Source organism: Lampetra planeri, chromosome 8, assembly GCF_965212315.1.
Source record: "Lampetra planeri chromosome 8, kcLamPlan1.2.h2, whole genome shotgun sequence".
In the NCBI taxonomy this organism is placed as follows: Eukaryota; Metazoa; Chordata; class Hyperoartia; order Petromyzontiformes; family Petromyzontidae; genus Lampetra; species Lampetra planeri.
The window spans coordinates 953856-980583 of NC_136114.1; the positions used below are offsets into that span (position 1 = coordinate 953856).

At 50.0% G+C, this 26728-nt stretch overlaps 1 protein-coding gene across 1 annotated transcript in view; it reads right to left on the bottom strand.

Annotated features, from left to right (window-relative positions):
- Nucleotides 1–25513, bottom strand: part of LOC144720439 (transcription factor SOX-5-like) — a 236143-nt gene extending 210630 nt beyond the window's left edge. Inside the window, exons 1-2 of the mRNA XM_078597241.1 lie at nt 25488–25513; nt 24328–24548 (exon numbers count right to left, since the gene is read on the bottom strand). Coding sequence (XP_078453367.1) covers nt 24328–24548; nt 25488–25513 — 247 coding nt within the window. The remainder of the gene's footprint in view (nt 1–24327; nt 24549–25487) is intronic.
- Between the last annotated feature and the right edge of the window lie 1215 nt (nt 25514–26728).

The following is a 26728-nucleotide window of genomic DNA, read 5'->3' on the forward strand; positions in this document are numbered from 1 at the left end:
GTCCTCTATGATAGGTCCTCTATGATAGATCCTCTATGATAGGTCCTCTGTGGCAGTCCTCTGTGATAGGTCCTCTGTGATAGGTCCTCTATGATAGGTCCTCTATGATAGGTCCTCTATGATAGGTCCTCTATGATAGGTCCTCTATGATAGGTCCTCTGTGGCAGTCCTCTGTGATAGGTCCTCTGTGGCAGTTCTCTATGATAGGTCCTCTGTGATAGGTCCTCTATGATAGGTCCTCTGTGATAGGTCCTCTATGATAGGTCCTCTATGATAGGTCCTCTATGATAGGTCCTCTATGATAGGTCCTCTATGATAGGTCCTCTGTGGCAGTCCTCTGTGATAGGTCGTCTGTGGCAGTTCTCTACGATAGGTCCTCTGTGATAGGTCCTCTATGATAGGTCCTCTGTGATAGGTCCTCTGTGGCAGTTCTCTATGATAGGTCCTCTGTGATAGGTCCTCTATAATAGGTCCTCTGTGATAGGTCCGCTGTGATAGGTCCTCTGTGGCAGTTCTCTATGATAGGTCCTCTGTGATAGGTCCTCTATGATAGATCCTCTATGATTGGTCCTCTGTGATAGGTCCTCTATGATAGGTCCTCTATGATAGGTCCTCTATGATAGGTCCTCTATGATAGGTCCTCTATGATAGGTCCTCTGTGGCAGTCCTCTATGATAGGTCCTCTATGATAGGTCCTCTATGATAGGTCCTCTATGATAGGTCCTCTGTGATAGGTCCTCTATGATAGGTTCTCTGTGGCAGTCCTTTATGATAGGTCCTCTGTGAATGGTCCTCTGTGATAGGTCCTCTGTGGCAGTTCTCTATGATAGGTCCTCTGTGATAGGTCCTCTATGATAGGTACTCTATGATAGGTCCTCTATGATATGTCCTCTGTGATAGGTCCTCTATGATAGGTCCTCTGTGGCAGTTCTCGATGATAGGTCCTCTGTGATAGGTCCTCTATGATAGGTCCTCTGTGGCAGTTCTCTATGATAGGTCCTCTGTGATAGGTCCTCTATGATAGGTCCTCTGTGATAGGTCCTCTGTGATAGGTCCTCTATGATAGGTCCTCTGTGGCAGTTCTCTATGATAGGTCCTCTATGATAGGTCCTCTATGATAGGTCCTCTATGATAGGTCCTCTATGATAGGTCCTCTGTGATAGGTCCTCTGTGATAGGTCCTCTATGATAGGTCCTCTGTGGCAGTCCTCTATGATAGGTCCTCTGTTGCAGTACTCTGTGATAAGTCCTCTGTGATAGTCCTCTGTGGCAGTCCTATGTGCTCGTCCTCTGTGATAGACGTCCGGCACCGTAGAAAAAGCCGGCCACTGCCAGCATCAGTGCCGCTGTGTGGTGTGTGGTGCATGTTGTATGTTGCGTGGTGTGTGGTACGTGTTGAGTGGTGCGTGTTGAGTGTTGTGTGGTACGTGTTAGATTGGTGCGTGTTGTGTGGTGTGTGAAGAGGTGGGCCACACACTAAGCTGCGGTTGATCCCTGCGTAGGGGGCTTACCACCGTTCACACAGCAGACCAAACCAAGGTCTATCAACACTGTACAGTTATTCATAACTTTTGTTTCGGTTCGATCACGTAAATATAAACGTGTCGTTAAACCCGACACCACCCGATACAGCCAATTAGTACGGTTTGTGACGTAACACAAAATGTCAATTAGTAACTAATTGGGTGTGTCGGATGGTGGCAGGTTTAATGACACATTTATATATACGCGATCGAAACCAAAACGCCTCTATTATGGATAATATTGGTTGCGAAAGCCTATGTGGTTAAACTATACAGTTACACTGCAATTATGTACAACACAGCAATACCAGCACCAGATCTTGGCACAAACCAACTTCTGCCACCCAAACACAGGAGCCAGTTCCTGGAAAGGTGGAAATTCCCGGACAGGGCAAGCAATGGAATGCTGCCAGTGTTGATGATGGTCACGTGTTTTTACCGTGGTGAATACGGGCTCCCCCACTGCTTCTCCATTGCTCTGAGAATCAGCAATGCTTTGTGAAGTGGTTAGGAGTATTTGTCCTATGGAGATAATGGCCCCATCATAGCAACGTGGAATTTCCAACAATTTGCTTGGAGCCAGCAAGTGCTGTCAACGTGCTTGTTTGAGCAGCAAGGGACTACGACTTATTTACCTTTGATTGTTGAAGCAGAATTGACGTTTTTATGGAATTTCATGTTGCTATTTATATTGCCAAGTATGCCATCACACAGGCTCTGTCCAGCCAGTTGCATATTTAGTAGTTAGTGGTTCTCCAAGTACAATCATTTCCACAGCCAGTGACCCGTGACACTGTTACGCTATACCAAGCATGTAAGCAGCTGGCAAAGGGGTTTTGATCGTTCACAATTAATTTCCGTTTCATAAATCTCGACCCCTTCAGTTTCTAGTACCGCTCCGCGAAGGGTTGATTCACGCGAAACGGCCACAACGCTGTGCCTGAACTAACCGCGTCATTACGCTTTCAGAGGCTCTGCGCGCAGAGCAAAATCTAACGGATCGTTCACCATGCATCGACCGTGTCGGAGGCACGCAGGTACTGGCACATGGCGGGGGGCCGGGGGGGGAGCCGATCATGGCAAGATATGTTACCAATGTAACGCTATTTTTAAGGTGTGCAATGACTGTGACAGCATGCCCGTATTTCGCAGGGGTTCCGATCCAACATTTCAATCGATTCGAGGTTGGACATGCATCTTCACGAGGTACGCAAGCACAATCCCGAAAGAGGATGAGATGGAGAGTAACTGTGAGCAGCATCATCATCATTGGCAGCAGACGCCGACATGTTCAGCAGCAGAACCACGGCCGCGAAACGCAGTTCACGAACACTTCAGAAAAAGATTCCGAATATTTTTTTACCGTTGAGAATTTGTCGACGATTTAAAGGAAGTATACTATTGCCTTTTTTTGTTCCACATTGATTTATTCACGAATAAATATTAAACCTGCAGCTATGTAGTGCAGCGGTAAGACTGACCCCTCACAGTAACAGGGATCGCGGAGTTTGTACGCTCTCTCCCCCTGTTCTGCGTCGTTTTTCTCTGGGTTCTCCGGCTTCCTCCATAACTAACAAATAACCGATATAACCCGTATTAGCCCAACCCTTCCAATGTTGAAAAATTACCTGAAAATGACTCAATTGGGAAGAACGCACAGCGGCAGCAGCAACGCCATCACCCCACTACTGTGAACACTCGACAGGACCCTCCTGAAAAAGAGTCTCGAGACTCGGTGAGGTTTTTCCCTGGGTAAGTGAATGCAGCAGTGGCAGCAGCAATAATGAAGACACGAGGGTGGTTCACACCCCCCCTCCCGATTGGAGTAACCTCCCCGCCAAATTCACCGCTCACCCTGAGGGGGCCAAGTGGCCCGGCGGTCGGGCGAGCGGTGGGGCGGTGGCGTGGACACTGGCGGCAGCGGAGTGGCTGCCTCCCACCGGTGGTGAGCTCAGAGAAAAGCAGCAATCACACCGACACGGTTCACCCACATTGAACAACGCCTACGTGATTCGCGTGGTTAGCTACGTACGGTGCAAAATAAGCTCACCGTACACGCATAAACTAGTTGACCCGTTTATGAACGCATCACCTGAATGGTACATTCATTCCTATTGTTTCACGTCATACAAATAAACTCCAGGTCGATGGAACGGTTCGAATTAATTGTTCAGGTTATTTTAAAATATGAAACCACCTCCCATCCTTTACCACAGCTTCAGCCTAAATGCTTTCAGATCAAATGGTGCGGAAAACTCTACTACTTACCGTATTGTACAAAAACCTCCAAAGTGACAGGACGCATGGTTTTAAATTACGGCTGATGGACACTCACTTCTCAAACGTCACTGGCGACGTCACGCGTCTTAAAGGAGACGCGAGCAATCATATTTCGACGTCCTCAGTTGATAACGAGCACGAACCGCAGCGCCTCAAAGCGCCGACAAGCTCACCCCTTGTAGCACGTGGAGGGCCCGATGATCTACGTCCCACGGCAACGTTCAGTCTGGCACCTTTCCTCAAAGAGAAATGTGGTCCTTCTTTGCATCTTTCCTCAGAGTCAAAAAATACTCCAATGCCTGGGGAAGTCACGAAAGCCAACTTGCTGGCAGAGAGGGTTGCGATTCCTGCAGCTTGGGTTTGATACAATTTTGTATCTGTGACGGAGCTAACCGGAGCATTACGATAGCCTGAAAGTCGTTTCTGTTATTATTAAAGAGTGCGTGCTTATGTGATTAACGGCATGCACCATTAACAGCTGTATATGACATATGGCAAAATGCATTTTAAATACTCCGTGAGATTATCTTCCGTAAATAAATAAAGAATTAAAAAAGAGAAATAAACAAAAAATAAAAGTAGGCTTTAAAATCCCCCCAATACTTTTTAGTAAACTAATTAATTAAATTTGAGTAAAGTCATTTATTAAATTGTCCTATGATAATGCACTAAAATGTAATGTTACTTACCCAAGGGTTACAACCCTTTACAACGTGGTAATTAAACAATGGCCACACCATGGCTGAATGTGGAAGGCATGGGGGACAAGCCAACACAATGACCGTTACACGATACAAACAATTGCACTGCCTTAAAGACAGGTAGGATGTTTTCCAACGCATTATATTTAAAAACATCTAAATGCACAGCACCCACTCCTTGGGCACAACCAGAGAAAGACACAGACAAATATATTTTACAAATATCCGTTCATCGCTTTCTCATCAAGGCATTAGGGTGGACACGTGTGGGTTTGTGTTCTTAATTGTGCTTTGTGGAGCCACTGGAAATGCAGCAGCAGCATCGCCGGATCATTTGTTTAATAATGACAGATATTTCTCAACCCACTGCTGGATGAATTACCTGCGGGCCAAATGCGTATAAAGGCGTAGAGAGGCCCACATAACTTGCAATCAGTGCAATAAAGTTTGTCAAGGGGCACGCATCGCGAGCGAGGAGTCAGCGGCTCGCGCCTCTAAATAGCAACGTAGGGGGCCGGTCGCGATGAGGATTCCGAGCACAGATCTGATGGATGTCTTTTTTTTAATCACAGCAACTCTGGCGATTGTCTCAGCGCCACGCTAAGTTTAAAGACAGTAAAAACAATCTCGCAAAGGACCAGCATGGATCTTAGCACAACGCCCGCCGCAAAGAAGGTTTACGGCAATCTGATTTCTACACGTCTCATTGGTGAACGTGCAGAGCCAAAGCTGCCTTCTGTCAGAAGGCTTCAGCCTGATGTGGTCGTTACACCAGCAGCTGGCGGGGCCGGATTACCACGAGCCCCCACCCGCAATCCACGTGTGCACCAGCCTGCCTGGCCGAGGATTAGCAATGCCATCCCACCTCCCTCCGCTCATCCCCCCCATCCACCCCCCTCCCACCCAACCGCCTGTCCCAACACCTCCACTGTCTCCCTTATTTAAAGCATCGCGCTCAAACTGGCCACGCTCTGAAGGGAGTTTATCACCACCACCAGGGTGGGCACGCTGGAGATTAGAGGGGCGACCTCGACGCGTCCCTGCTGCTGCTGTTACTGCTGCTACGGCTGCTGCTGCTCACGGCACGCGGGCAGCAGCAGCAGGGATGCGAGGTGACGCGGGCACCGCTGTGTCCGATGTTTGAGGTGACGGACAAATTGAAAAGAGGCGCGGTCCTGCAGTCGCTCGCTCATGCCACTGCTCCTTGAAAGGCCTCCACTGGGAGCGAATTCTATGGGGGAGTCGGTTTCCTCTTCCACACTGACCACAAGGACGATGTGGGGAGTGCCCACATGTTACCCTATCACGCTTGCCCTGCCGATGGACTGACCTGTGGGCGTAACGGGTGGACGGAGGTGGCCATGGGAGGGGAGGGCTTTTAAACCTCCCCTGTTGTTTCAACTGCCGCAGCGGAAGATGGAGCACGAGTCGGTGACCTCTGCGTGTTAAGTCCAGTGTGCTGCCCACGACACCATGGCAGCGAACAATGGACAAAGGCACTCGACTCCCAACCGGAAGGCTAAGAGTTCAAATCCCAATGGGTTGGTCGGCTCGGGCAGACATCCCTCTCGTTAGCCCCCTGGGTTTTACCCTTGAAGACGAGGGACCGAATGATGCATCTCCAGCAGCCATCCCAGCAGGTCCTAAACATGACCCGTGGAGGTCAGCCGTGTTCATCTCCCGGAGAAACCAGCCCTCATCAGGGGAATAGGGCGCCACGGTAGCGAGATGTTAACTGCCTCTCGTGGTATACAGGAGGTCGTGGGTTCGATACCGACCTGACACTTGTATATTTGGAGATTGCGTATCTCTCTCTCCCCATGGTTGCGTGGATTTTCTCCGGGCCCTTCGGTTTTTCCCTTCACATTTAGAAACATGCATTTAGAGTATTTGGCTGCTGCTATAAATTTCATATGATAAGCCACTTCGTTGAGCTATCACTTGTGGCCAGGTCGCTTCTGAAAAAGAGCCATATAGCTCAGTGTGCCTTAGCTGCTGGTAATATAACAAGTTTAAGATTAGTTTAGAATGTCTAAGTGTCAGCAATCGAAATAAGAGCTCTCACACACACACCGTGGAGTATGGAGGCACGTGTTTGTGCCCCTCCGGGAGAATGCTCCTGCAGACGACAGCCCGAATCGAGGGTCCCATGCAAGTTCGCCCCCTCCAGCAAGAGCCGAGCCCCAGACGAGGCAATGTGCATGCATATCCATCAACATGGTGTCATTCTCACGGGGGGAGTTTTGCGCGAAAATTTACGAGAAACAACACCGGCAGGGTCTTCTTTCACTTAAGTGCGGTCACCCAAGTTAAGTCACCCAAGCTAAGTGTGATCACCCAACAACGCCACACTGCCCGGCTTCCACAACACACAGCTCTTCAATGAGCCCACCACCACCACACCACCCAGCTTCCACAACACACAGCTCATCAGCGAGCCCACCACCACACTGCCCGGCTTCCACAACACACAGCTCTTCAATGAGCCCACCACCACCACACCATCCAGCTTCCACAACACACAGCTCATCAGCGAGCCCACCACCACCACACTGCCCGGCTTTCACAACACACAGCTCATCAGTGAGCCCACCACCACCACACCACCCGGCTTTCACAACACACAGCTCATCAGTGAGCCCACTACCACCACACTGCCCGGCTTTCACAACACACAACTCATCAGTGAGCCCACCACCACCACACCACCCGGCTTCCACTACACACAGCTCATCAGCGAGCCCACCATCACCACACTGCCCGGCTTCCACAACACACAGCTCATCAGCGAGCCCACCACCACCACACTGCCCGGCTTCCACAACACATAGCTCATCAGCGAGCCCACCACCACCACACCGCCTGGCTTCTGCAATACACAGCTCATCAGCGAGCTCACCACTAGGCTGCCCGGATTCCATCTCCCATGTAAACAATGGGCATCAGTTTACCGGATCCACACAGACAGCGGTGGATGCGTGTCCCGAATTCACGAGTGGAGAACACCCTTAGACCTCGCTTAGCACTCAAGATGCACTCCTGGAGAAGTAAGTGATCATCGAATCAGCACTAAAAGGGTTATACCATTGTATATATGGGGATGCATTCCCGACAGCTGCGTTGTTTCTTAGATGTGAGCAATATATGAGGGCTTCATTTGGGGTATTAGAATTAGCGCTCGTAATAATACAGATGGTCAACCTTATTTGATAAATAAAAATAATAACATCAGTAAGTATTATGAACTATATTTACGAATGCATTCCATTGTACTCTACAAGGCAGCGGAGGGAGAAGAGGTTGTACAGGGTGTTTGAAAAAGATGGACACAATTTGAAATCGCTAGATCTCTGCAACCACGGACCGCCCATGAATGAAACTCTTACCTCTTGAAAGGGCGGGGCATAGAGTTTCAAATAATTACCGCTCGTTGCCTCTCCCAGCGCACAAACAGCCCATAGCCTCAGACATTCGCAAGACGGTGACCCCGCAACACACAAGGGGCGTTTTGCGTTCTGCAGTTCAGCAATACTTAATCCGTAATTGCATGCAGCATGCGTTTCAACGGCGTTTTGGCATTGATCCGCTAATGTCAAAGAGCAATCGTCGTTGGTACCGACAATTTGAGGAAGCGGGCTGTTTATGTAAGGGGAAGAGCACAGGGCGACCACGCAGCTCAGAGGAAAACGTGAGAAGAGAGGCGTTTGGGACGAATTCAACTATCGTCTCGATGCTGTCCGTGCAACAGGTGGAGGGCACATAGAGCATTTATAAAATGGTTAGTAAAACTTGATAACTTATCAAACCGTTTGTAACTGTTAGTGTAATTGTAACATGTTTCCATCGTGAAATATACTGCTTTGAAATTGGGTCCATCACTTTTAAACACCCTGTATTGTAGGAGGTCTGCCTGGTAAACCACTCTCTCATGTGTGCCGCGAAACTTTGCACTGCCCCAAATATACACTTGGTGGGTGAGTGGGCGATGCCATTGGCTGGCTTAATGACATCCAACTGAATCTCGAATCGTTGCTCTTCGTGGCCACAAGGAAGAGGAAGCGTGATCATCACTGAAATAAATGTTGCAGCATCTGATGAACAGAGATTGCATCGTGCAAAGCATTGTCGATTGCCACCCACACCATGCTCACTTTTAAAAGGGTCACAATTTAATAATGACGGCACAGATTTATTCGACGCCCACGCCGTCAAAGGCAGATCAGGCTTAATCTAAAGAAACGTTTGCCTCAGCCTAAGCTCCACTTTCCGTGACGATCACAACACATTTGAACGTCTGGCTGACGATACAATACACACCCGAAAGTCGGCATCATCTCGCTGAACGCGTCACTCGCACAACGGCCATTGGCCATGGCTGGTTACGACCCACGTCGCCCTGGTCACTTAAAATCGAGCATCTGCGGACACTTTCACATTTCCCACAACAACAACAAAAAACTAAAACTTAGCACGCGGTGGACGCATCTAAACGGAGGGGATTTCACATCGCGAGTAGAGGGAGAGGGCCGCAGTGATTGCCCCGCACCTGCGTCACGCACGGCCACGCGCTCCTCTCGCGGAGCCCTTCCCGCTCACCGCCGGTGCTGCTGCTGCCTCTCTCTCTAGACTAGGCTGCTGCTGCTGCCTCTCTCTCTAGACGACTGCTACTGCTGCCTCTAGACCAGGGCTGCTGCTGCCTCTAGACCAGGGCTGTTGCTGCTGTTGCGGCTCTCTAGACCAGGGCTGCTGCTACTGCTGCCTCTCTCTAGACGACTGCTGCTGCCTCTAGACCAGGCTGCTGCTGCTGCTGCTGGTGCCCCTCGCACGCGTGGGGACGCGGAGAGGCGGCGGCACGCGCTCAGGGCTGCCGCCTGTGCCGTCGATACCCGATACAACGTTGTTGTACATTTACAAAAGCTACTGAAAGGGAAGAGGTTATTTTAAAAATTTCTCGTTGTTGTACTTCGACGCCCCCCCGGTATATATTTAGAAAGCAAAACACTCGTTTTTAATTATCGAACTGTGAGCAGCCTGCCTTTGTGATGAGCGAAGACGCTGCCGCTCCCGTGCAGTGCCGCGCACTTGATCCCGACGGGTTTGGGTTCTCGCGCCGCGCTCGAGGCGGCGGGCAAATCGCGGGAACAACGACGCAGAACGTCGCCACTGTGAGACGACCGTGAGCGACAGGACATGCAGGAGGAGAGGGGGGGGGATCGTGCATCACCTGGCCGCGCATGGGAGACGTCGGCGGACGCTCGCTGAACCCCGTGACGAGCCCGCGCGCGACACAACTTCACGCGCGTTCTCCGTTCATCACGAGACGTCGGTCTAACCGCTGGGTCGAAGGCCTTCCCACGCCGTGTCGGCGTGCGCTTTTTGTTGTTGTTTTTGTTGGCCATACTTCACCACGCTGGTCAGCGCGGGTCGTTGAAGTGGGGGCGTAGAGGGTGCTTCGGAGGAGGGGATGGGGGGAGGGGTCAGGACCGGTTCAGATATCGCCACCGATGGTAGCCGTGGCCGGTAATTGCCAGGTTCATGGCGCAGTGCGCTAACCACTGCACCGCTGATCCTCCCGTATCTAGATATTTGGCACGGTGGCTTTACTGCTGCACGAGTGCCTCGCTGCCCTCCCTACATCGGGGTACTTGACGGACTGCTAGGGGTAATTTTGCATACAACCGGTACACGCAGCCTCGCAGTAAACAACTTCTCTTGGTTTCACATTCTAAGATCACGTGGATAGATGGATGGGTGATTGAATGTAACGGATCCAAAACATGTGCCTGCATATACGGGATCGTGAACACGCAGATCGCGATAACAATGTTTGGTTTATTTGCTTGAAAACTCTTTTAAATTTAACAAAACAAATAAGCAGACACTACGTGCCCTTCAAATATCCGTCTCTCCACGTAAACAAATGTATGAAAGTATTTCATACAAAACCCATCTGCCGCGCGGTCTTCTGGGTGTACGTAATTTTAAGTAGCATTATTTCAAGACAGCAGTGTTGCATTGTCTGCTTATCTATATTGTTATTTATCTTCTCCACAAAGATGCTTACGGTTTTTGATAGTTATTATTAGTATCTTTAAAAAAGAAAAAAACAATATATTGCGCCCTGTGATAATGTTTTCTTCTTCTTATTCAAACCAGGCTTGTTTAAATGATGATTTCGCTTCGCCGCATTGATGTACTTTGACTTTATTTGTTTTGCTTTTTGTAATTTGAGTGACCCGGGGTCACTCTTGCAAATGAGGCTCTATCCTGACCTCTTGACTTCTCGCCACTTTGGTTGCACGAAATCAACTCGGGAACTTGCGACGGAGAGAAGCGCTCTGAGCGCGTTGCCTCCTGCACGACACCGATGGCAGAATCGCCCACGATGTCACAGCCGTCCATTGCATCACTCAGCTGGGATGACGCGAGGCTTCGATGATGGCACGTGGCGGGGGGGATAGCGTGCAGTGACTGGCGGGACGAGCGAGTGAGGTGTGGGTCACAACGTAGAGAGAGAAAGAGGTGGTGGAGGGGGAAGGGAGGGGCTGTGGTGAGTCGACGCTCAGATGGGGCGGTGTTGATGCGATATAAGAGTGGACAGAGAGAGGCGAGAAAGAAGCTTTCACGGGAACTTGCGAGCGAACGACCGGTACGCTGCTACTGCTGCTACAGCTGATTGCACAGATGGGTTGTGATGCACAGAAGCTACCAAACTGACGTCTTTCAACGCTCAGCCTGCTTTAGAGGGTTCCGCTTTATGTGTCGTCGAGGTTGATGCTGCTGCTTGACACAAATCTTGACGTCAACTTGGGTTGAGCGGTGGCGCGGTGGTCAGCGCATCGCGCTGCCACGAACTTGCCTTCCCAAGTTCCATTACAGCTCGCGACCAACAGTGGGAAAGCAATGTCTGGACCGGTCACGGGAGAGCCCCGGTGAAGTATGGTCAAACGGTCTCCTCGATCGAGGCGGCACGGGAGAGACCTTGAACCAGCAATCGATCGACGTCAAAATCGGCTGCGTTTAGTTTTTTTGTTGTGTTTCACGCGGCTCAGGAGGGGGCGGCGGATTGCTGACGTCAGGGGGTCTCTCTGGTTTCCTCGATGCGGATTTTATGAAACTGAAAACATTTTGATCCAGCAGCAGCAACAACGGCACGACGGAGGGGCAACGCTGCCTGGCGCTCTCCGCACGGTCGAGGAGGCAAGCGGCGTTGTTGAAGGGAGGCCCAAACGGACCCCCCCCACCACCAACCCCCCACAGCGTCTCATTTTAAGTGCACGAGGGAGTCAAAGTCGCCAGGGAAGTTTACGCGTGCGCTCGTCTGTTTACTTGTGCAGAATTTATAACGAACTAGGGAGCGCGCGTGGATTTCGTAGCGATCGCTGAGCGAGCGCTTCGCCTTAACAACGCCGGTGCTATGCGACCACTCTTTGGGTGCAGAGAGGCGAGGGGCAAAGGGAGGAGGAAAGTAGATGGAGGAGGCCGGTTGAGGAGTGACAGCCGAAGGAGGAGATGCTGCCGAGAGGACGACCACCGTGGAATGGGAGCTACGGGAGCCTCCCGTGCGCAGGATAGCGGCGCAGGAGCGTGCGCAATCGGGGTCGGCGTTGGGAGGCTTTCATCCAGCAGTGGATCGATCATGGCTGACAATTATGATGATGGCACACCAGTCAACAGCGTTTTCAAGAACTTCTAAAGGGTACATTAAACGTGGGCTGCAAACCACCTCCTCATCCTAACGCGTGCTCACTCCTCACACAGTGAATCCCCCGCACCCTGCCTGCCCCTCGGCTCTTTCCCAGATCTTTTACGAGCTAAAGCTGCCCCCATTCACGAGTTAAACACAGAGTAGAAGAACAGACCCTGAGGGACAAACACCAAACCAAACAACGCGGCCATCAGGCCGGTCACAGCCATAACAAGGATCAGGGTTGGGGCTTGAGAGGTCAAGCTGTGTGGACTTCACACATTAGCCATTGACATCGTGCATATGAAACAAATATATATAATTGCCACACTTTAAGTGAAAAGACAAAAAAGAACTCAGATTCAAGCATAACTCGCAGTCATGCTCGTTGTGCACAGTTTGTGTGCGACAGCGAGAGCGCTTCAGCTGGGACGGGGAGGCAGGAGGGGGGTGGAACGGCGCAGGGGGAGTCCGCGGTGCCCGCCAGGGTTGGCGGCTCTCGTCGGCGCCGTGCGTGGCATCCCCGCGTCACAGCTATGGTGCCTCGGCATTCGCACGCACAGCGGGAGGGGGGGGGCAAGGGACGACGACGAACCCCCCAAGAGGCACCGAGGAAGCACGTGGCGCTGCTGCTGCTGCTCACCTACGGTCAGCAGCAGCAGCAGCGCCCTTGGACGGCGCTCCTCCCGTGCCGAGCGGGGGACTGGACACCGGGACCTCGCTAACGCGCCCCCTGACGCTCGCTTACAGCCAAACTCTTTATATGGCAAGACCTATATCTCTCGAGCTATTATCCCTAGAGCTTATATATCTCTAGCTCATATATCTCGAGCTTATATATCTCGAGCTTATATCTCGAGAGCTTATTTCTGTTGAGCTAATCTCTCTCTCGAGGTTATATCTCTCGAGCTACTATCTATCGAGCTCATATCTCTCGAAGGCTTTTAACGGAATGATTGAGGAAACCACGACGGTTAACTTTAAAAAACCCGCTAACGTTTGTTCAAAACCACGGTCGGTCCCCGTGTAACGAGACGGCCATGCGACTGTTATCTGCCGTAGATAACCTCGTCAAAACACTGAAACGTTTGGCTTATTGTACAGAAATAAATCCTTGCTCTTGTCCACGTGTAATCAGCTTATCATCTCTAATTGTATGCCAACTATTGATCAGGGCAATGTTGCGGGCAAATTGGCCCCATTGTACAACAGCTTACACTTGGCTTTCCATTCTGCCATGGATTTTAGTGTCCATCAAAACCCCACCGTTGTGAACGTTATAATCCGCCCTGCATCCGTGTCAATGAGAAGAGAAATTGCACCGGTGTGCATTTGTTCAGAAAGCCTACATTCAACTCTTGTGAACCTAGAACTTTACTACATCGCTATGCCCACAGGCAAACCAGTTACAATGTATCAGCAGCAGTCGGGCCTGCTTAAAATCACTCATGGATGGCTGTGTGGCTGATGGTATGTGTAAGAAAATATTTAACATTTTTTACGCGGAGAGACAAATATGGGAAGGAGGTTCATTGTCTGCTCCATGCTTTGTTACTCAATCTCCACTGAGTGAGCGGTTAGAGTCACAGTGAGCGGTTAAGTCACAGTGAGCGGTCAGAGTCACTCATTGGCAACTGCTTTCAAAAACTAACACCAACAAATACATTCCCAATACTCAAAATGGCAGATGGCATGGCAGCTACTTGAATATGAAACACGCGCGGTATCGAAATCCACGGAGCTCTTGAAACACGCACCGCCCTATGTCGACTCAGTCAACCTGACGACCGTCACAGCCCACAGAGCTCTTGTGCATCGCGTGACGCGCTTGGCACCCCCGCGTCTACGTGTGTACTGCGTGTTGAACTTCTTTTGCACCGTACGTAGCCAACTGTGCTAATCGGAGGTGCGGGCGAAGGACAACAATCTAAGCACAACATCTGCAGTGTATATGTAAACTAAATGCTCAATCGTTAAATTACATTTAAAAATATATAATATTCAGAATGTATGCGCGGCTTACACATTGGCATTTGCTGAACTTATTTAATGAAATCCGGGTGTCCCTCGAAAATAATCCTTCTAGATTTATTGGGCTGGATTTAACGATACGCACAGAGGTGTGCAACATTGCATGTGCGAAAGCTCTCCGCCTTGTCCGGATCACAAGCACAAAATAACTGACTATGCAACCATGTTGTTGTTTAGAACCACCACTTCAAAGAGTTGAGAAAATGTGGCCATCCCAACAGCAGGCAGTAGTGAACTACAGTTCAGGCATCATTGTTCACCGCTAGCATGTGCCTCTGGGAGCCTCATATATGGAGAGGACTTGTACCTTGACACCATGAGCACTCTCCTGAATGCAACAATAATACGACTTCAGGCATGGCCACACATTCAGTTCTTTTGAACTGGTGGTCCAGATGAGGTTGGAAACATTTAAAAGATGCAATGCTGCGCACCTTTGTGTATTGTTAGATATGTTTGTTGCAGGCTGCATGAATGTCTTCTGCTGTATTGCGTGTTCTCGTACTTTACACGTTTGAATTACTACACTCAATGGGCTCTGCTCAGAGGCAATCCATATACAGGGTGCTTCAAAAACATGTTAACATTTACATGGGACTATCGTTTTTAATGGAAAAAGAACGGACACTACACTGTAACATGATAACAACTGCATGTTAATTGCTTCAAAACGTCAAAGAGTCTCCACTTGTTCGCATTCATCGTCAACGCGTGCCTGGAGTCTTCTCCAGGTGGTCTCCAGAGCCCGGAGGCACATTTCTTGTGGTATTGCTGCAAATTCTCGGAAGTGTTAACATATTTTTGAAGCGCCCTGTATATGCAGTATACAGTAAATCTAACTGCAAGTTGTGCTTCAATCAAGATCCTAATGTCTGTAAAAAAACCCACATAAACCGATAACATGTATGTATGTTGAACTTCTGTCGTACCGTACGAAGACAAACGTGCTCAACATCATTCCAGCCTCAATCATCAGTCTTTGCTAATCGCATAGCGCGTGACACCAAAAGGCATTCAACCAAAAGTGGTGGACTAGTCGCCCTCTCTAAATATGTTGGGAGTCCAAGCGCAGTCACTCCAATCGTTCACGGGGTCACCGATACAAACTGTGTGCACGCGGTGGCCACCTTTCACAACATCGACCAAACCAAGGTAGACAGGAGGCTCAGGTCAGCCGAGGTCAATTTTCAAAAACCGCGCGGTCAACCGCAATGAAGTCCCACACAATATCGGTGTCAGATCTCGGCAACAAATCAATTCCCGCACACCCGAACCCAAAACCCACTTCGGCCCTAACGGCACCGTCCCTTGGATGTTCAAAAGGCCCGCGCTGGGTCCCAGGCCTGCCCACGGAGGAGGAGGGAGGCGCGTGGCCTGCAGCGGTGCCGCTCTCACGGGGCCCTTGCCGCTGCCGCTGCGGCAGGCGATGATGGTGTCCGTGTCTGTCTGGTGCTGTCGGCTTGGCAGCAGCCTCGCAGCTCAGGCAATCACCTGCGAGCAGTTTTTGATTGCTGAAAGGGAGTCGCTTTGTTATTGGGGGAGAGTGCAGGGGGTGATTTGGCTTCGGCAGAAGTAATAACCCTCACGGATTTCCTCTCATTAGCATCAAGTGGCAGCCTGAGTAACTCGTTCTCAACATCATAACGACGGCAGTGTTAAGTCGCGTGGCTCTTCCACTCGGGCACACGGGAACATGATGTGTGTGTATGTATTTGAGCGGCAGGGCGGCAACACCAGTGGTAAAAATGTTTGCCTCACAGCAAGGAGGGCCCTGGGTTCGATTCCTGACATGGGCACCTTTTCCGTCTGTCCCCACCCTGTTTTGCATGGGTTTCCTCCCCATAGAGCGACAGCGAACCACGCAATGTAACAGGCAATGGAAAAGCATTCCGATGCTGAAATGACTCAAGTTAGGGTCAGGGACACGCGCGCGGTGACATTTCCTCCTCCTGCAAACGTTCTCGAGACTCGGCCGAGACTTCCCCGGGTTAAAGCCAGCGACGTCGAGGCAACGTTGAGCCAAGGTGCCCACCATGAAGCGAGGAGTCTCTGTTTGCACAGAGCCGAAACAGACCAAAGGGGCCTATTTCAAATACGCGACACGACCACGACGTGAAATAAAGAAACAACCAACGCAGATGGGGGGGGGGGGGGATGGAGTTGAACAGAGTAGATATCACTTTGATTTGAAGCTTTCGTGACTGCAGGAATCCATACTCTTTGGTTCTTTCGGTAAAGTCACGTAGGTAGAAAACAAAATGAATCACGACGTTTCGATAGCAACACAAGCCATCGATGGGCACGGTGTGTGTAGTGTGTACACGGTGTGTGGTGTGTACACTGTGTGTGTGTACACTGTGTGCAGTTGTGTACACTGTGTGTGTACACTGTGTGTGGTGTGTACACTGTGTGTGTGTACACTGTGTGTGGTATGTACACTGTGTGTAGTGTGTACACTGTGCGTGTGTACACTGTGTGTACACTGTGTGTGGTGTGTACACTGTGTGTGGTGTGTACACTGTGTGTGTGTACACTGTGTTTGTGTACACTGTGTGTAGTGTGTACACTGTGTGTGGTGTGTACACTGTGTGTACACTGTGTGTACACTGTGTGTGTACACTGTGTGTGGTGTGTACTGTGTGTGGTGTGTACTGTGTGTGTGTACACTGTGTGTAGTGTGTACACGGTATGTGGTGTGTACACTGTGTGTGGTGTGTACACTGTGTGTGTACACTGTGTGTGGTGTGTACACTGTGTGTGTGTGTGTACATGGTGTGTGTGTACACTGTGTGTAGTGTGTATACTGTGTGGTGTGTACACTGTGTGTGTACACTGTGTGTGTACACTGTGTGTGGTGTGTACACTGTTTGTGTGTACACTGTGTGTGGTGTGTACACTGTGTGTGGTGTGTACACTGTGTGTGTGTGTACACTGTGTGTGTTCTGTACACTGTGTGTGTGTACACGGTGTGTGTGTGTACACTGTGTGTAGTGTATGCACTGTGTGTGTGTGTACACTGTGTGTGGTGTGTACACTGTGTGTGGTGTGTACACTGTGTGTAGTGTGTACACTGTGTGTGTGTACACTGTGTGTGTACACTGTGTGTGGTGTGTACACTGTTTGTGTGTACACTGTGTGTGGTGTGTACACTGTGTGTGGTGTGTACACTGTGTGTAGTGTGTACACTGTGTGTGTGTACACTGTGTGTGGTGTGTACACTGTGTGTGTGTACACTGTGTGTGGTGTGTACACTGTGTGTGGTGTGTACACTGTATATGGTGTGTACACTGTGTGTGGTGTGTACACTGTGTGTGTACACTGTGTGTGGTGTGTACACTGTGTGTGGTGTGTACACTGTGTGTGTGTACACTGTGTGTGTACACTGTGTGTGGTGTGTACACTGTGTGTGGTGTGTACACTGTGTGTGTGTGCACTGTGTGTGTGTACAGTGTGTACACGGTGTGTGTGTGTACACTGTGTGTGGTGTGTACACTGTGTGTGGTGTGTACACTGTGTGTGGTGTGTACACTGTGTGTGGTGTGTACACTGTGTGTAGTGTGTACACGGTGTGTGGTATGTACACTGTGTGTAGTGTGTACACTCTGTGTGGTGTGTACACTGTATGTGGTGTGTACACTATGTGTACACTGTGTGTGGTGTGTACACTGTGTGTAGTGTGTACACTGTGTGTGGTGTGTACACTGTGTGTGTGTGTACACTGTGTGTGTACACTGTGTGTGTACACTGTGTGTGGTGTGTACACTGTGTGTGTGTACACGGTGTGTGTGTACACTGTGCGTGTGTGTACACGGTGTGTGTGTACACTGTGTGTGGTGTGTACACTGTGTGAAGTGTGTACACTGTGTGTGGTGTGTACACTGTGTGTGGTGTGTACACTGTGTGTGGTGTGTACACGGTGTGTGTACACTGTGTGTGTGTGTACACTGTGTGTGTGCAGACTGTCTGTGGTGTGTACACTGTGTGTGTGTGTGTACACTGTGTTTGGTGTGTACACTGTGTGTGTGTACACGGTGTGTAGTGTGTACACTGTGGGTGGTGTGTACACTGTGTGTGTGTACACTGTGTGTGGTGTGTACACTGTGTGTGTGTGTGCACTGTGTGTGTGTACACAGTGTGTGTGTGTGTTCACTGTGTGGTGTGTACACTGTGTGTGGTGTGTACACTGTGTGTGTGCAGACTGTCTGTGGTGTGTACACTGTGTGTGTGTGTGTGTACACTGTGTTTGGTGTGTACACTGTGTGTGTGTACACGGTGTGTAGCGTGTACACTGTGGGTGGTGTGTACACTGTGTGTGTGTACACTGTGTGTAGTGTGTACACTGTGCGTGTGTACACTGTGTGTACACTGTGTGTGGTGTGTACACTGTGTGTGGTGTGTACACTGTGTGTGGTGTGTACACGGTGTGTGTGTGTACACTGTGTGTAGTGTGTACACGGTGTGTGTGTGTGTGTGTGCACTGTTTGTGGTGTGTACAATGTGTGTGTGTACACTGTGTGTGTGTGTACACTGTGTGGTGTGTACACTGTGTGTGGTGTGTACACTGTGTGTATGTGTACACTGTGTGTAGTGTGTACACTGTGTGTGGTGTGTACACTGTGTGTGGTGTGTACACTGTGTGTAGTGTGTACACTGTGTGTGGTGTGTACACTGTGTGTGTACACTGTGTGTGGTGTGTACACTGTGTGTGGTGTGTACACTGTGTGTGTACACTGTGTGTGGTGTGTACATTGTGTTTGTGTACACTGTGTGTGGTGTGTACACTGTGTGTGGTGTGTACACTGTGTGTGTACACTGTGTGTGGTGTGTACACTGTGTGTAGTGTGTACACGGTGTGTGTGTGTGTACACTGTGTGGTGTGTACACTGTGTGTGTGTACACTGTGTGTGTGTGTACACTCTGTGTGGTGTGTACACTGTGTGTGGTGTGTACACTGTGTGTGTGTACACTGTGTGTAGTGTGTACACTGTGTGTAGTGTGTATGCTGTGTGTGGTGTGTATACTGTCTGTGTACACTGTGTGTGTATGTGTGTACACTGTGTGTGGTGTGTACACTGTGTGTAGTGTGTACACTGTGTGTGGTGTGTACACTGTGTGTGTGTGTACACTGTGTGTGTGTACACTGTGTGTGGTGTGTACACTGTGTGTGGTGTACACTGTGTGTGTACACTGTGTGTGGTGTGTACACTGTGTGTAGTGTGTACACTGTGTGTACACTTTGTGTGTGTACACTGTGTGTGGTGTGTACACTGTATTTAGTGTGTACACTGTGTGTGGTGTGTACACTGTGTGTGGTGTGTACACTGTGAGTAGTGTGTATACTGTGTGGTGTGTACACTGTGTGTGTACACTGTGTGTGTACACTGTGTGTGGTGTGTACACTGTGTGTAGTGTGTACACGGTGTGTGTGTACACTGTGTGTGTAGACTGTGTGTGTACACTGTGTGTAGTGTGTACACTGTGTGTGTGTACACTGTGTGTGGTGTGTACACTGTGTGTGATGTGTACACGGTGTGTGTGTACACTGTGTGTAGTCTGTACACTGTGTGTGGTGTGTACACTGTGTGTGGTGTGTACACTGTGTGTGTGTACACTGTATGTGGTGTGTACACTTTGTGTGGTGTGTACACTGTGTGTGTGTACACTCTGTGTGTGTACACTGTGTGTGTGTGTACACTGTATGTGGTGTGTACACTGTGTGTGTGTACACTGTGTGTGGTGTGTACACTGTGTGTGGTGTGTACACTGTGTGTGTGCACTGTGTGTAGTGTGTACACTGTGTGTGTGTACACTGTGTGTGGTGTGTACACTGTGCGTGGTGTGTACACTGTGTGTGTACACTATGTGTGATGTGTACACTGTGTGTGTGCACACTGTGTGTGGTGTGTACACCGTGTGTGTGTGTACACTGTGTGTGTGTGTACACTGTGTGTAGTGTGTGCACTGTGTGTGGTGTGTACACTGTGTGTGTGTACACTGTGTGTGGTGTGTACACTGTGCGTGTGTGTGTACACTGTGTGTGGTGTGTACACTGTGTGTGTACACTGTGTGTGTGTACACTGTGTGTAGTGTGTACACTGTGTGTGGTGTGTACACTGTGTGTAGTGTGTACACGGTGTGTGGTGTGTACACGGTGTGTGTGTACACTGTGTGTGTACACTGTGTGTAGTGTGTACACGGTGTGTGGTGTGTACACGGTGTGTGTGTACACTGTGTGTGTGTACACTGTGTGTAGTGTATACACTGTGTATGTGTACACTGTGTGTGTGTGTACACTGTGTGTGGTGTGTACACGGTGTGTGTGTGTACACTGTGTGTAGTGTATACACTGTGTGTGTACACTGTGTGTGTGTACACTGTGTGTGGTGTGTACACTGTGTGTGGTGTGTACACGGTGTGTGTGTACACTGTGTGAAGTGTGTACACTGTGTGTGTGTACACTGTGTGTGGTGTGTACACGGTGTGTGTGTGTACACTGTGTGTAGTGTTTCCACTGTGTGTGTACACTGTGTGTGTGTACACTGTGTGTGGTGTGTACACTGTGTGTGGTGTGTACACGGTGTGTGTGTACACTGTGTGTAGTGTGTACACTGTGTGTGTGTACACTGTGTGTGGTGTGTACACTGTGTGTGGTGTGTACACTGTGTGTGTGTACACTGTATGTGGTGTGTACACTCTGTGTGTGTGTACACTCTGTGCGTGTGTACACTGTGTGTGTGTACACTGTGTGTGGTGTGTACATTGTGTGTGTGTACACTGTGTGTGGTGTGTACACTGTGTGTGTGTACACTGTGTGGTGTGTACACTGTTTGTAGTGTGTACACTGTGTATGGTGTGTACACTGTGTGTGTACACTGTGTGTGTACACTGTGTGTAGTGTGTATACTGTGTGTGGCGTGTACACTGTGTGTGGTGTGTACACTGTGTGTAGTGTGTACACTGTGTGTGTACACTTTGTGTGTGTACACTGTGTGTGGTGTGTACACTGTGTTTAGTGTGTACACTGTGTGTGGTGTGTACACTGTGTGTGGTGTGTACACTGTGTGTGATGTGTACACGGTGTGTGTGTACACTGTGTGTAGTGTGTACACTGTGTGTGGTGTGTACACTGTGTGTGGTGTGTACACTGTGTGTGTGTAAACTGTATGTGGTGTGTACACTTTGTGTGGTGTGTACACTCTGTGTGTGTGTACACTCTGTGTGTGTACACTGTGTGTGTGTACACTGTATGTGGTGTGTACACTGTGTGTGTGTACACTGTGTGTGGTGTGTACACTGTGTGTGGTGTGTACACTGTGTGTGTGCACTGTGTGTAGTGTGTACACTGTGTGTGTGTACGCTGTGTGTGGTGTGTACACTGTGTGTGTACACTATGTGTGGTGTGTACACTGTGTGTGTGCACACTGTGTGTGGTGTGTACACCGTGTGTGTGTGTACACTGTGTGTGTGTGTACACTGTGTGTAGTGTGTGCACTGTGTGTGGTGTGTACACTGTGTGTGTGTACACTGTGTGTGGTGTGTACACTGTGCGTGTGTGTGTACACTGTGTGTGGTGTGTACACTGTGTGTGTGTACACTGTGTGTGTGTACACTGTGTGTAGTGTGTACACTGTGTGTGGTGTGTACACTGTGTGTAGTGTGTACACGGTGTGTGGTGTGTACACGGTGTGTGTGTACACTGTGTGTGTGTACACTGTGTGTAGTGTGTACACGGTGTGTGGTGTGTACACGGTGTGTGTGTACACTGTGTGTGTGTACTCTGTGTGTAGTGTATACACTGTGTATGTGTACACTGTGTGTGTGTGTACACTGTGTGTGGTGTGTGCACTGTGTGTGTGTACACTGTGTGTGGTGTGTACACGGTGTGTGTGTGTACACTGTGTGTAGTGTATACACTGTGTGTGTACACTGTGTGTACACTGTGTGTGGTGTGTACACTGTGTGTGGTGTGTACACGGTGTGTACGTACACTGTGTGTAGTGTGTACACTGTGTGTGTGTACACTGTGTGTGGTGTGTACACTGTGTGTGGTGTGTACACGGTGTGTACGTACACTGTGTGTAGTGTGTACACTGTGTGTGTGTACACTGTGTGTAGTGTGTACACGGTGTGTGGTGTGTACACGGTGTGTGTGTACACTGTGTGTGTGTACACTGTGTGTAGTGTGTACACGGTGTGTGGTGTGTACACGGTGTTTGTGTACACTGTGTGTGTGTACACTGTGTGTAGTGTATACACTGTGTATGTGTACACTGTGTGTGTGTGTACACTGTGTGTGGTGTGTACACGGTGTGTGTGTGTACACTGTGTGTAGTGTATACACTGTGTGTGTACACTGTGTGTGTGTACACTGTGTGTGGTGTGTACACTGTGTGTGGTGTGTACACGGTGTGTGTGTACACTGTGTGTAGTGTGTACACTGTGTGTGTGTACACTGTGTGTGGTGTGTACACGGTGTGTGTGTGTACACTGTGTGTAGTGTATACACTGTGTGTGTACACTGTGTGTGTGTACACTGTGTGTGGTGTGTACACTGTGTGTGGTGTGTACACGGTGTGTACGTACACTGTGTGTAGTGTGTACACTGTGTGTGTGTACACTGTGTGTGGTGTGTACACTGTGTGTGGTGTGTACACTGTGTGTGTGTACACTGTATGTGGTGTGTACACTCTGTGTGTGTGTACACTCTGTGCGTGTGTACACTGTGTGTGTGTACACTGTGTGTGGTGTGTACATTGTGTGTGTGTGTACACTGTGTGTGGTGTGTACACTGTGTGTGTGTACACTGTGTGTGTGTGTACACTGTGTGTAGTGTGTATACTGTGTGTGGCGTGTACACTGTGTGTGGTGTGTACACTGTGTGTGGTGTGTACACTGTGTGTGGTGTGTACACTGTGTGTAGTGTGTATACTGTGTGGTGTGTACACTGTGTGTAGTGTGTACACGGTGTGTGGTGTGTACACGGTGTGAACACGCTGTGAGTGGTTAGCTGTGAGTGGTGAGCTGTGAGGGGGGAGCGGATGAGAGGGAGAATGGGTGGAGAGGAGGGGGAGCCTGGCTCTAGCAGGGGGGCTGCCCTATCCTGACATAAGCAACACACAACGTTGATAGTCGTGTCAATTCTCATCATTCGTGGTGTAATTGGGTGGTTGTAAGCCTATATAATCGCAACAAAAAAGGAATCAACACTCTACTCAACAACACGAAGTATTGTGTTCGTTGTGCACCACCAAATACTTTGTTCAAATTATTATTCAATATTCCCAAGCTTTTTTTTTTTTTTATAAATTAGCACTTTAAGCAAAATATTGCTGCCATAATGCGCTATGAATTTCAGGTATGTTTCCTGAAAGAGAAAAAATATCTTTTAAAGTAAAAAATGAAAAGGATGTTTCAGTTACATTATTGATCAGCGTGGTGGTGGTTTTGTTGTGTGGAGTCTGTGATGTGTGAGCTCGGTACAGATGGTACAGATGGTTTAGTAACGCCACACATATTTATATCCCACCCCTGGTCGAGGGAGCCAGGCTTCTCGGGAGGCCAATATTGTTCAAGTAAATCCCTTTACTGCTAAACTGGAGGGCTTGATGCGATTGTGGCAGGTTGGCTGTTCTCTGCCCTTTGGCTAGCGTTGCGCACACGGCCAGTTGAAGACATATTGCGGCTGACACACGCAGCTGTAGGAAGCCCTCGTGAAATTCCCAAGCCCAAAAACCCTTCGAGCTGAAAATGTGTCTGCCGTGAAGTGGACCGTTGGCTGCAGAGCCCAGGACGCAAGAGAAGTGAAAACAGGTGGAGTTGGCGCAAATGACAAAATCCAATGCGGCAACAATGGACAGAGAGCGAGGGATTGAGTCACCGGTTGCACAACCACCGGTGTCCTCCCTGCGTCAACCCCGCGGAGGCCGATTGACGCGGAGGTCCCACGGAGCGACGCCGCTTTGCCGGACCGCTTGACCATTTTTTTTTTGGGGGGGGGGCCCTTTGGGGGTAAAGAAAACGCGCCCCGGGTACGGAGCGCGTCGGCGGCAGGGCGTGTAGAGCGCGTGACCTACTTAGGCAGGTGATGCCCGCACGCGCGCACCCACCGTGGTGGTCGCCGCGCGTGAGCTCCTCCAGCTTCTTCTGCTTGAGCGAGTCCACCACGTCCGCCAGGCTGCCCTTGCGCCGCTCGGGGGTCCCCAGGGCGCCCCCGGCTCCGCTCTCCCGGCCGCCCTCCTCGCTCTTCGGTGGCGAGTCGCTCCCGCTCTGTGGCAGCCGCACAAACCGCCCGCGAACAAATCCACTCAGGCGCGCGTCGCGATAAATCCTTCAGCCGTACAGCAGCGCGTTCAATCCCAATTACCGGCCCCACACCGGGGTCCCCTACCCACACCTCCCACTCGAGTTTACGTGCACAGTAGCGCCCCGTCGCAGGCAATTACCGCGGGCGGAAACATAACCTGCAAGTTAAAAAAAAAAGTTTTTGTTGAACCAGGTGAGAGCTCAAGAGACGAGGATTAGAGGAGTCTCACGCGTACGAGCGGTCGACGAGTCGCCAAAAAAGACAAAATCGATTTAATCAAAGGCAAAGTGATGACAATGAAGCAAAGAGAAATCAGAGCAGAAACAAACCAAATAACAAGAAAAATCAGGGCAACATAAACACATTTAAGCAACTGCGCTACAGAAGAAATACAAAAATACCGCACAAAAGTACGTAAACATGACAGTGGTTAAGTTAAGAGAAGGTAGTAAAAATGAAGTCAACCATTGAAATTGATTCAGGGTGATAATGTCACGAGTACAAGGATGCGTCAGGTCCACAGCTCCTGGGAAGATTCCGCACGAGGGAGAAGGGTACAGATGCACGTCACCTTCGCTGCAAGCATCTCCATCCCCAGGTCAGAATCGGAATCAAAATGATAATATTTATACTACAGGAGGAATCCGATGAGCTACAAAGCTCTTTGTTCACAGCTGTGCAGTCTGGGCACGGGGTAAGAACGAGACAACAACGAGCAGTACAAAAACACGAATGTAGTGTAAAGTACAAGAAAGGTAAACAAATCACCCAAGCACATAAAGATACAACTAAACCATCCCCACCCTACCAGACAAAGCCCACTGAGGCATTCACTTATTTTTTGCACACGCAAACCCCCGACCTCCGCGTGGAGGTCGGGGGTTGTTCGGGGCTGCTTGTGACTGTGGAGTTGCTTGTGCCTGCCAGCTCGCTGGAAACATCTCGCTGGGCTTTAAAATGCACGCGAAGGACTCCAGGTGCACATTCATCCGGCCGAGGCACGGGGCTCCGATAGCACTAAAAGAGAGGCTATTGTGATTTAACCGCCTCTCCACGGACCCTCCACACTCTCTCTCTCTCCTGTTGTTGTGTTCAAGCTGCAAATAAGTATATAGCTGCCAGGCATATTGGCTTATCTCATGAATAGCAATCGCTGTAAAGCACACATACGCGCGCACGCATATAATGAAGCTTTCTAAATAATGTGTGCGCTCACGGGTTTCAGCATCACCCTGTCAGCTGCTAAAATCACAACAATTAGGGAATGCTGCGTAACTGGACGAGAGGGAAACGCGACTCGAACAATGTGCGGACCGGTGGCACGGTACCTTGAACGCGCGCGCATTGTCAGAACACAATGCAGACCGTTCCTGCTGCTGCCGCCCGTAATGGCCTGGCCCAATGTGTACATTGGCTGCGGGGCTCTCATTGATTGGCAGCGCCTGCCCGGGGTGAGTGGGTGAGGAAGCGTGCGCAGCGCGATAACGCTCACCCGTATCCGTCACCGCACACGCAACCTGCCGCTGCACGCTCACCGTCACGATCGTCAGCCCTGATCTACCCACTGCTAGATTATTCCCCTGCTATTCCCCCCGCCCCCTCCGCACGCTGCTGTACATGCCCTGATCTCGCCACTTCGTGCCCCCAGCGGTCGTCCTCTCGAGGTGCATTCTCTCCTTTGCCTGCCATTCAGTCGTCGGCCTTATCCATCGGCCATCATTCCTCCCATCGACTGACACTGCACAAACTCAACGCGCTTTCCCTAACAGCCAATGACGTCTCTGAGCGCGCGCGTGTGAAGTTTTCTCCGTGTGTTCCGCTCCCTGCCTTTATCGGGGTAACTCCGCAGCCATCTGTCTCTCCTCGCTTCTTTGCAAAAACATTTTCTCCACCATTTCCCTGGCCAGTGTCCACGTTTATGATCCGTACGTCGCAGAAGCTGATGCGCCGTGGTTAGACAACGGCCTTCTTCACGACTCTTCGCGACCGGGTTCAGTTTCCGGAGGGCCTCATAAGCGGCTCTCGCTGGCCCTCCGTGTTCCACCGTTCTGATGACGGTCCGCTTCCAGGGACCGCCGCAACGCATTACGCTGCACAATTTGCCGGATATATTCTCCAAACTATGATCTTACTTTGTTGATTGTACAAGTTTCGTTATTGCTCAAAGGAGTGAAAGTACGCAAGTGGCACGACTGCTACCGTGC